The 12,286-nt window shown below is 45.3% G+C and overlaps 1 protein-coding gene across 1 annotated transcript; it reads right to left on the reverse strand.

The window, feature by feature from the left end:
- Nucleotides 1–6,613: 6,613 nt before the first annotated feature.
- LOC129401775 (putative olfactory receptor 7A2) lies at nt 6,614–7,603 on the reverse strand. Its single transcript, XM_055124628.1, has one exon. The coding sequence runs from the start codon at nt 7,601–7,603 to the stop codon at nt 6,614–6,616; it is 990 nt and encodes a 329-aa protein (XP_054980603.1).
- Nucleotides 7,604–12,286: the final 4,683 nt, after the last annotated feature.

A 12,286-nucleotide genomic window follows, 5' to 3' on the forward strand; every position in this document is an offset into this window, starting at 1 on the left:
TCATCCCAATTTTTATTCCAGCCACTGTAATGTATAAAGTATGTTGGTATACAACATCCCATAATATCAAGCCTAGGTACGCTTGGATGTAAACATCGTTTTTCTGTTACTGTTACTTTAACTGACTATACTTCCCAGTGTGTAACTGACTTTGATACTGTTTCCGTTGACTAAGTTAATTTGCATATTGTGCCTATGTGGCTGAATATCATTGGTTAGTACATCAACCTAGTTAATAAAAGGGGCTGAAGAGGCTGCTCTCTGGCACCCACAACACAAAAACCTCCAGAGACAGTTATGTGATCCTCCCAAAAAGTGTATATTTCTTTCGCGGGCATGTCTTAAACGCCTCGGACTGTCTAGTTAAACCTTATTGCAACATTGTTGCAACAAAGTATTTCACTTGTTTGTCCTTTATAGCAACCTTTGCACACTTTGCTCCATGAAAAAACAGCACTCGCTAACCCTCCTGGAATTTAGGCTTCGGGTCCTGCTTAGGCGCCATTTATAAGTGATTCACCCCCTCCTCCTGCTCCCGCCACCGGACTCCCACCCCCTGTACGCCACCCCACCCAGAGCTGCTTCAGCCGCGCCATCAGCCCTGCTGGCTCTAAATCCCCTGCGCGATTCCACAGGGTTACTTTCGAGGGAAAAAGAAGTGTTAGTAGAACATGCACGTTTGGGTAGAAAATCTAGTGAAAACATTCAGACAATTCGGTAGAGTTCAAGAACAACCAGTATGGGCCTGGACAGTGGGTAGGGGGCCTGCGTTGCAACAGTTCGATTCTCTGCAACCCAAAGGGTCCCCTGAGCCTGCCAGAACTAAGCCTTGAAAATCACCACATGTGGTACCCAACTCCTCAAAAGCCATCAAAGAGAAAAACTGATACTAGAAAGAGCCTAAAGCTTCATATGAGCAGCATACATAAAACAATTTGAAGGTAAGAGATTTGAAATTCTAGGCAATCAATTGAAATGTCTCCAATTTCTGAACAAGCAATCCCAATTGCTTAGTCAAGCTCAACACTTTGATCCAAGGAAAGTCTTCAGCGGAGTACAATTGACCGGTTTGCAGTTCCCTGCACAAAAAATGTTTTCAGGGCCCTCTTAATGTCCTTCTTCCAGAGGCTGTAGATGAAGGGTTTCAGCATGGGGGTGACCACTGTGTACAGCACCAAGACCACGGCACTTGAATATGCCCTTTCACTCACTGCAGAGCTCAGGTACACCCCCATGCCTGTGATATAGAACAAGGAGACCACGAAGAGGTGGGAGGCACAGGTGGCAAAGGCCTTGTACCTGCCCTGAGTGGACGCCACACTACGGATGGAGGAAATATCTTGAAGTAAGAGTAAATAATACAGATTAAAGAACCCCCACCCAGGAGGAGAATAGCGCAGTACATGATGAGGTTATTCAGGAAAGTGTCGAACAAGCAAGCTTTATTAGTTCGTTGAGTTCACAGAAAAAGTGAGGGAACTCCACCTCAGGGCAGAAGGACAGACGCAAGGACACTGAGACTTCTATGGAAGAATTCAAGAGACCCAGCACCCAGCACCCCAGGACCAGCAGCCCACAGAGGCGGGGATTCATGATGACCGTGTTGCGCAGGGGGTGGCAGATGGCCACGAAGTGGTCATAGGCCATGACGGTCAAGAGGAAGTCATCCAGGATACCTACGAGGATGAAAAAAGAATATCTGGGTGATGCAGACTTCGTAGCTGATGGCTTTTCTTTGCAGAAGGATGTTCTGCAGCATCTTTGGGATGGTGGTGGTGGTGAAGCAGATGTCCACTGGGGACAGGTTGCAGAGGAAGAAGTACAAGGGCATGTGGAGGTGATGTTCTGAGCTGGCAGCTAGGATGATGAGCAGGTTCCCCAAAACCGTGGTCAGGTACATGAACAGGAAGATCACATAGGTGAGGGACTGGACTTCGGGCTTTTGGGAAAGTCCCAGGAAAAGAAACTCTAACATGTGGGTGTCGTTTTCTGCTTCCAGAGTCTGGGTATAACTCCAGGAAAGGGGGACACACATGACTCATTATCACCTTGCCTGCCTTATTCACAGATCTGAAAAGCTACAATGCATGTTTTGAAGTCAAGAAATACTATTAGATCTTGAAGACGTTTTAAGAACCATTCACACATGCCCCTTCTTGAAATTTCCCAGGTCACCACTCAGATGAATTTGAATCCCAACTCAATTATTCTCCATAGAGAGTTTGCTTTTAAAAATTCAACTGAACATGTGCCATATTGAAGGTTTCACCTAGGAAATGAAGTTGAGAACCTGAAGTATCAATATTTCTACAGTGACTGATACTTGGAAACTTGCCACAAATGGTGATGGGGGAGGGCACCTGGGATCGAAAAGAAACGGCTATGATGAAGATAGTTGGAATTGATGACTCTGGACAAGAACTGAGTGCTTAAAGGAGGTAAAGGGACAAACATGATAACATTTTGGGTAAGGGAGGAGGGGGCAAAGTGCTTTTCATAGAGACAGACTAGGGCAGCAGGAGGCAGGGCAGGAGGGAAACTGGGGACCATGGTTCTGGGAGTCGTACACTGGTGAAGAGACAGGTGATGGAACATTTTATCACTGAAACCCCCAAACGAACCACTTTGTATATGTTATATGTATATGTATAACAACTGTGTATCTCTCAGTGATTCAATAAAAATTAAAAAACAACCAACAACATCTACTCACCTACCAAAGTTTCTACAATTTGTGACAGGGAAAGATACCTATCAAATTTTATTCTTATGAAACGATACAGCTCGGAACAGGTGGTATGAAGGAAAAGAAAATAGAGAAAAAGGAGACAGTGGTGGGTGGCTGGAGTGATAGCACAACGAGTAGGGTGTTTGCATTGCAAAAGGCCAATCTGAGTTCGAGTCCCAGCATCCCAAATGGTCCCTTGAGCACCATCAGGAGTAATTCCTGAGTGCAAAGTCAGGAGTAACCACTGTGCCTGGCCGGGTATGACCCAAAATGCCAAAAAAAAAAATCCCAAATTTTATTCTGTGAAATGATTCAGCTGGAAGTGGTGGTATGAAGGAAAAGAAAATGTAGAAAAAGGAGACAGTGGTGGTGGGGGGTTAAGTGATAGCACAGTGGGTAGGGTGTTTGCCTTGCACGCGGCTGACCTGGGTTCGATTCCAAGCAACCCATATGATCCCCTGAGCACCGCCAGGAGTAATTCCTGAGTGCATATCCAGGAGTAAACCCTGAGCATCACCAGGTGTGATCCAAAAAGCGGAAAAAGTAAAGAAGACAGTGGTATTGTTTTTATGGACATTAGAGAAGTCCCCTGACATGGTTTCATAGGAGAGAGTGCCTGGTAGAGGCTGAAGAGAACATGTTTTTGTGTGAGCCAAGTATCCTGAGGGAGGAGTAGGTGTGATAGGGCCCCAAAGAACTTGGGTGTTTCAGTTGCTGAATTGAAAGACCGTGAATCATGTTTCTATGCGAAGGTGAATGATGACTAGGGTAGGAGACTACTGTGAGGGCGGGAGTCCTCTCTCTTCCTGCAGAGTACCCAGTGTGAGGAGCTTCCTCAGCTGCAGGATGTCTTTTGGTCCTCACGAGTGAGTCTCAGGGCCCCCCAGAGTTACGCACATTCTCCTCGATCTCATGAATTAATGAAGTTCTGGCCCTCTTGAAGGGCTCCCTCTTGGTACCTCAGCCCCTGAGTAAGCCGCCCCATGGGAAAACACTCCTGGATAGAGAGGAATTCTTTTTAATGAGTGTCTGTCCCCCTGGGAAGCTCATTGGAGAACTCAAGTTTTCTTCCGATTATACCAGAAATTACCTCCTCGCCACATCTCTAAATATCCAGGCCTTTATTGGGTGTAATTTTTATCCACAAATCAGATGAAGAACGCATCTAGGTTAAGTCCTTTGATGCTTCACTGCATTGGCTTTTGGGTGGGGACAAGACTTCATGGCGCCTGTAGAAATTTCCTCTAAAATAGCAGGATATCTGAGGCATCTCAGAAGAAAGCTGGGGCCTGCACGTGGTGGCTTTTGTGGCATCTCTGATGGAAACAATGAGGAGTGGCCAGAGCGATAGGACAGCAGGGAGGGGGTTTGTCTTGCATGCAGCTTACCCAGGTTCAATTCTCGGCATCCCAGAGGGTCACTTGAGCACTGCCAGGAGAAATTCCTGAGTGCAGATTCAGGAAGAACCCCTGAATATTGCTGGGTGTGATGCCAAGAAGAACAAAAGAATGTAGAATTTCATTCTTCAATATCACAGAGTAAAACCTCCCTTAAATATATATTTTTGACTTAATTTCCCAATAAATACAGTCCATTCAACATCCTTTTATGAGCCCTAAACTTATTTCTAGAAAGTCTTGTCCCAATAATTCTTAGTGGGACAGAAGGAAATAAGGAGTTGGTGTCAAAAATTTGAAATAGCTGCATTTGAACCACAATGTCCAAAAGGAGAGAGAGAGAGAAGGATAGAGAGGGAGAGAGAGGCAAAGACAGACACATAGAGAGACAGAGATACAAAGAGAGACAGAAAAAGGTAGAGAGAAGAATGTCTGCCAAAAGGTAGACTGAAGGTGGTAACAGAGGGAAACTGGCGTCATTGTTGTTGGAACATGTGCACTGGTGGAGGGATGGAGAGTGAATTGTGTGACTGACACCCAATCATGAACCACTTGTACCAAGTATCTCACAGTGATTTAATAAAAACAAAATAAAAATAAAAACAGGCAAAGTTGTGTTTGTTGAGTCATACAATGGAGAAATGGCTTTGATGATTACCTGTGGGTTGTCAGCCACACATACAGTATGATAGAAAAGGACCCTGATTCCTCTGAGAGAAACTGAACCCATGCCTGAATGTGCTCAGGGATCACTCCTTGTGGTGCTTGAGGGACCGTATGTGGTTCCGCGAAAGGGGCCTGATCTGATGCTTAAAGAGCAAGTGCCCCCCTCCCCATGACCTAAATATCCCAACCCCCAACCTGGGATGTTTTGGTATTAGTTTCATGAGAGAGTCTTTTCAAAGTTTCAATATCTGAAAATTCTATAATATGTTTTCAGAGTGACGGTGGTGGTGGTTTCGACCACCACTGGCAGTGCTCAGGGCTTATATCTGACTTGGTGCTCAGGGGTCACTCCTGACAGGGGTCAAGGGACCATAGGTGTGAGCATTTGATCGTGGGTCAACCCCATGACAGTAAGTTCCCTAGCCGATCTAGTGCTCTCTTACCTCATAAAATATATGTTTTAGCTTGCATGCTTTGGGAGGGGGGTGCTACTTCGGTGATATTCAGGGTTTAGTATTGGCTCTGTGCTCAGAGATCACTCTTGGAAGGGTTTGGGGAAACCTATTGGGTTCTGGGGATTGAACCCAGGCTGGCCACAGGCAATAAATGCCCTCCCAGCTGTTCTGTGTCTCTGCCTCCAGATAATGTGCTGTGTTTTTTTAATTGGCTTCTTGGTGCACACCTGGTGATGCTTATGGCTTACTCCTTGCTCTGCAATCAGTAATTACTCTTGGATATGACCGAGGAACCCTATAGGATGCTGAGAATCAAACCCGAGTCAATCTCCTGCAAGGCCAATGCCTTCCCTGTTGTACTATCACTCCGGCCAATATGTTTTTTAAAATATAAAATACTGTGAAAATACATACAAAAGCCTGACGAATGTAACATAAATATTTATTTACAAACAGTTATGTAAGGGGTTATAGTTAAGCGTCTCCAAACTTAAACTTCCCTTCAAAATTCACAAGACAGACTCTTTCTTCATAAAGAAGACAAAGTATTTGGGGAACTGCAGGCTGTTTATTATGAATATTTTGAGGACTAAAGAACAATAGCTACACACAGCATCACTATGAGCTTATAGAGACTCAGCTCTGTGAAAGACACGAGAGTCCTGAAGAGCCCAGAAAACCCCTTTACATCGTGTGTGTAGTAATCAAAGCTTTAAATGAAATCCTGGGCTTCTCAATGTGCTTAGTAACCGGCAGGAGAGAACTAGACTGGATGGTTGAAGGAAACCAAGGTAGGAACTAAGAGGATAAGCCCTTAGGAGCTTTTGCACATAGCTACGGACTCAGCTTTCATAGTTTCCGTGTTATCTAAGAAAATAATATTTCATCATCCTTAGGATTTTTCTAAGGCAGGTATTTATATGCACATACATATTTGGGTGTGAAAACCAGGTAAAACATAAATAATATAACTTTCAGTTCAAGAAACAGTCAGGAGAAAACCGTTAGATGCTAGAGTCGAAGGCTTAAGAGGAACGACATACACTAGACAATTTGATGGAAAGAAAATAAAATTACAGGCCTGGAGTCATCCACCAAGGTTAGGGCACTTGCCTTACACGTGGTCCATCCACGGTTTGTTCCCTGGAATCCATATGCTTGGGTGAGCACCAGCAGAAGGGGATTCCTGAGTACAGAGCCCGGAGTGAGTCTGGTGCATCATCTGATGGGACCCAAAAACTTAAAGGAAAAAAAAAAAGAGAGAAGGAATCTCCAGAAATCAAGGGGAGAGTTAGTGGTGTGTCAGTGTCTGAGCAAAAAGTACCGAGTTCTTAATCAAGTTCAGAGCTGCGATCCCAGGAAAGTCTTCAGTGAAGGATAATTGGCTGTTTTGCGGTACCATGCACAAAAAATGATTTCAGGGCCTTCTTGATGTCCTTGTTACGGAGGCTGTAGATGAAGGGGTTCAGCATGGGGGTGACCACCATATACAGCACCGAGGCCACAGCACTTGGATATGCTCTTTCACTCACCGTGGAGCTCAGGTAAACCCCCATGCTTGTGACATAGAACAAGGAGACTACGGAGAGGTGGGAGGCACAGGTGGAAAAGGCCTTGTACCTGCCCTGAGCAGACGCCACACCGCGGATGGAGGAAATGATCTTGGAGTAAGAGTAAATAATACCGAGAAGAGGACCCCCGCCCACTAGGACAGAAGCACAGTAAATGACCAGGTTATTCAGGAAAGTGTCGGAACAAGCAAGCTTTATCAGCTGGTCGAGTTCACAGAAAAAGTGAGGAATCTCTACCACGGGACAGAAGGACAGACGCAAGGACACTGAGACTTCCATGGATGAATTTAAGAGACCCAGCACCCAGCACCCCAGAAGCAACATCCCACAGAGACGGGGGTTCATGATGACTGTGTAGTGCAGGGGGTGGCAGATGGCCACGAAGCGGTCATAGGCCATCACGGTCAATAGGAAGTCATCGAGACTTATAAAGAGGATGTAAAAGAATATCTGGGTAATGCAGTATTCATAGCTGATGGCTTTCCTTTGTGTCTGGATGTTCACTAGCATCTTTGGGATGGTGGTGGAGGTGAAGCAGATGTCCACTAGAGACAGGTTGCAGAGGAAGAAGTACATGGGCGTGTGGAGGCGGAGGTCTGAGCTGGCAGCCAGAATGATGAGCAGGTTCCCCAAAATTGTGGTCAGGTACATAGACAAGAAGATCACATAGATGAGGGGCTGGACTTCCGGATCCTGGGAGAGTCCCAGGAGGAGAAACTCTGAAATGTGGGTGTCGTTTTTCGCTGCCAGAGTCTGGGTATAACTCCAGGAAAGGGGGACACGCATGACTCAGTTTCACGTCTCTGCGTGACTCACAGATCTGAAAACTACAATGCATGTTTTGATGTCAAGAAATACTATTGGATACTGAAGACTTTTTAAGAACCAATCATTTATGCCCTTTCTTGAAATTTCCCAGGTCAACTCTTAGATGAATTTGCATCGCAACTAAATTATTCTCTATAGAGACTGCATAAGAAGTTTTCATGTCTATTAAAAAACAAACTGAGGGGCTGGCGCTATAGCACAGAGGGTAGCGCCTTTGCTTTGCACGCGGCCGACCCAGGTTTGATTCCCAGCATCCCATATGGTCCGCTGAGCACCGCCAGGGGTAATTCCTGAGTGCAGATCCAGCAGTAATCACAATGCATCGCCCTGTGTTACCCAAAAAGCAAAACACAAAACAAAACAAAACAAAACAAAAACCAAACTGAATACATGCCACATTTAGGGTTTCACCTAAGAAATGAACTTGAGAACCTGAAGTATAAATGTTTCTACAGTTACACACACTTGAAAACTTGCTACAGTGGGTGATGCGGGGAAGGCAGCTGGGATAGAGAAAGGACCACTATGATAAAGATAGTTGGAATTGATGACTCTGGACAAGATCTGAATGCTGAAAGGAGGTACAGAGACATACATGATAACCTTTTGGGTAAGGGAGGAGGGGGGCAAATTGCTTTCCATAGAGGCAGACTGGGACACTGGGGGGCAGGGCAGGAGGGAAACTGGGGATTTTGGTGATGGGAGTTGTACACTGGTGAAGGGACAGGTTATGGAACATTTTATCCCTGAAATCCCCAAATGAACAACTTTGTTGCTGTGTAGCTCACAGTGATTCAATAAAAATTAAAAGACAACCAAAAACCCCAACCCACCCACCCACCCAATTTTCTACAATTCAGTGGAAGGGAAAGATACATCAGCAAATTTTATTTTTATGAAATGGTTCAGCAGGGAACAGGTAGTAGGAAGGAAAAGAAAATAGAGAAAACAGCTGCAGTGGACAGGACATGGTATTGTTCCCAAGGACATCAAGGGAAGTTCACTGACATGGGGGAATTGGACAGAGTGCGTGGTGAAGGTTGGAGAAATCATGTTTATATGTGAACCAAGTGTCCTGAGGCCGGAGTAGGCATGACAAGGCCCCGAGGAACTTGGGTGTTTCAGGTACGATCATGAATCATGTTTCTATGTGAGGGTGAATGTTGACTAGGGTAGGAGCCTACCTTGAGGGCAGAAGTCCTCTCTCTTCCTGCTGAGCGCCCGGTGTGAGGAGCTTCCTCAGCTGAAGGATGAGTCTTTTGGTCCTCACGAGTCAGTCTCAGGGTCCATCAGAATTAAGCACATTCTCCTCGATCTTTTGAATTGATGAAGTTCTGGTCCCTGTATGTGTGATTCTCCTCAGAAAATGTAAGAATTTCTGTGAAATGCTCTCTCTACCTATCTCACACACAACCACAAAACACGCTAACAAGTGAATATTCTTAGCTTTGATTCTCAATGTCTTTCCCAAAAACATGTCAGACTTATTATTGTCCTCACCTGGGTGGGCTTTCTTAGTTTCCCTTGGACATCCGGATTCTTCTGTGGATGCAGATAGTGGGGACAAAAACCCTGACCCCAGACCAGTTCAAAAGAAAAGAGAGAAACACTGTTCTCCAACCAGAATTAGGAACTAAGCCCAGATCAACACAGATTCTTTGCTTCCAACCCACATGGAGTCACAATGAGAAACAGCGATGTGATCTTCTATGCTCTCTCCATCCACTCATTACACTCAGCTCCCTCTTGGTACCTCAGCCCCTGAGCCAGGCTGCCCCACGGGGAAACACTCCTGGACAGAGAGGAATTCTTCCTAATGAGTGTCTGTCACCCTCGGGAGCTCATTGGAGAACTGAAGTTTTCTTGCTCTTGCTCCACAAATTACCTCCTCTCCATGTCTCTAAATCTAGAGGCCCTACGTGGGTGTAATTTTTCTCTACAAATCAGATTAAGAACGCATCTTAATTAAGTCCTTTGATGCTTCACTGCATTGGCTTTTGGGTGGGGACAAGGCTTCATGGCACCTGTAGAAATTTTCTACAGATGCAGGACATCCAAGGCATCTGAGAAGAAAACTGGGGCCTACAAGTGGTGGCTTTTGTGGCATCTGTGATGGAAACAATGAGGAGTGGCCAGAGTGATAGGACAGCAGGGAGGGAGTTTGTCTTGCATGCAGCTTACCCAGGTTCAATCTCTGGCATCCCATAGGGTTCCCCCAGCACTGCCAGGAGTAATTCCCGAGTGCTGAGTCAGGAGGAACCCCTGAACATTGCTGGGTGTGATGCCAAAAAGAACAAAAGAGCGAAGAAATTCATTCTTCAATATCACAAATGTAAATCCTCCCTTACATATATTTTTCACTTAATTTCCCAATAAATGCAGTCCATTCTACATCCTTTTATGAGCCCTAAACTTATTTCTAGAAAGTCTCATCCCAATAATTCTTATTGGGACAGAAGGAAATAAAGAGTTGGTGTCAAAAATTTGAAAAATCTGCAGTTGGAATTTAATGTCCAAAAGGAGAGAGATATAGAGAGGGAGAGAGGGAGGGAGAAAGAAACTGAGAGATACAGAGATACAGAAAGATACAGAGAACGGAGAGAGAAGAATGTCTGCCATAAGTTAGACTGAGGGGGTGCTGGGAGGGAAATCGGGGTCATTGTTGTTGGGACATATGCACTGGTCTAGGGATGGAGAGTGGAATTGTGTGACTGAGAACCAATCATGTACCACTTTGTACTGTGATTCTCACACTGATTAAATAAAAACAAATTTCAAATAAAAACGCAGAACTGCATTTGTTGAATCTGAAAATGTAGAAATGGCTTTGGCATGGCCCTGCATATGGCCAACCACCCACACTGGGATAGAAAAGGACCCTGATTCCACTGAGAGAAACTGAACCCGGGAAGTTTTGGGTGTTGGTTTCTCAGCCACGTTGACGGTGCTCAGGGATCACTCCTTGTGGTGCTTGAGGAACCATATGTGGTGACAGGGATGGGATCTGATCTGATGCTTCCAGAGCAAGTGTGCGCCCCATCCCCACCATGAATTATAGTTCCAAACACCCAACCTGGGATGTTTTGTTGTTAGTATCATGAGCTTGTTTTCAAAGTTCTAACATCGGGGATGTGAGGGCTATCTGGCTGCGACATCTGTCACCCCATTGATCGCCAGGGTTGATTCGGCAGATCTGGCTGGCTAGGCGGGTGTCCCCTTCCTCCCTCACCGCTCCATGTGCGTCCCTCCTGAAGCTGTGCACTCGTAGAAGAGGATGGCCTTCCCCGAATAGAGACGGACCGGTCTTCGGTCGAAGGTATACGAGTAGCTGCGCTCCCCTGCTAGAAACTCCAAACAAGCTCTCAAAGTTCTAACATCGGAAAATTTGATAATATGTTTTTTGAGTGACAATAGCAGTGCTCAGGGATTATTCCTGGCTCAGTGCTCAGGGGTCACTCCTAACAGAGGTTGAGGGACCATATATGTGAGCGATTGATCGTGTGTCAGCCCCAGTAAAGGCAGTTCCCTAGCCAATGTAGTGCCTCTTGCCTCAGAAAATATATATTTTATCTTGCCTGCTTTTGGGGGGGTTACTTCAAGTGATACTCAGGGCTTAGTCTTGCTCTTACTTTGGAATTACTCCTAGACAGTTTGGGGAACCCTACAGGGTGTGGGGATCGAACCCAGGCTGGCCACATGGAAGACAAATGCCCTCCCAGCTTTTCTATTTTTCTGCCCCCCAGATAATGTGTGCTGTGTTTTTTAAATTTGCTTCTTGGTCACACCTAGTGATGCTTAGGGCTCACTCCTTGCTCTGCACTCAGAAATTACTCCTGTCAGTGCTCAGGAATCCTATGAGCTGCTGAGTTTAGAACCCAAGTCAGTCTCGTGCAAGGCCAATGCCCCCCTCCCTGTACTATTGCTGCGGCTAATATGTTTTAAATATATAAAATACTGTGACATACATCCCAAGGCCTGGCAAACGTAATAGATAAATATGTATTTGTACACAGTTATGTAAGGGGATTATTGCTAGGCCTCTCCAAACGTTAACTTCTCTTCCCACATCACAAAGAAGACTCTTTCTCCATAAAGAAGACAAAGGACATGGGGAACTGTGGCCCGTTTATTATGAATTGTTTGAGGACAGAAGAAACCATCAGTACACACAGCATCACAGATGAGCCTTATATTCAGCACTGTGGTAGACCCGCAAGAGAACAGCAGAGCCCAGGAACCCCCCTCCACATATGCCTGTAGTATTCAAAGTTTTAGATGAATCCTGGGTTTTAATGTGCTTGGTATCCGGCAGGAGAGAACTGGACCGGATAGTCCAAGGAAACCAAGGCAGGAACTATGAAGATAAGCCTCTAGAGCATTTGAACTTATCTAAGCAGTTTTATAGTACGTGTTTTTTCAGAAAGCGGTATTTCATCATCCGTAGGGATTTATTCTAAAGGGAGTTATCTATATGCACATACACATTTGGGTAGGAAAACAGGGCAGAACATAACCAACATAACTGTTTAGTTCAAGAAACAGTCAGGAAGCACAGCGGCCGCTCAACACCTTTATTGCAAACCACAACAGCTAATTAGAGAGAGAAAACAGAAGGGAATGCCTTGCCACAGTGGCAGGGTG

This window comes from Sorex araneus, chromosome 2, assembly GCF_027595985.1.
Source record: "Sorex araneus isolate mSorAra2 chromosome 2, mSorAra2.pri, whole genome shotgun sequence".
In the NCBI taxonomy this organism is placed as follows: domain Eukaryota; kingdom Metazoa; phylum Chordata; class Mammalia; order Eulipotyphla; family Soricidae; genus Sorex; species Sorex araneus.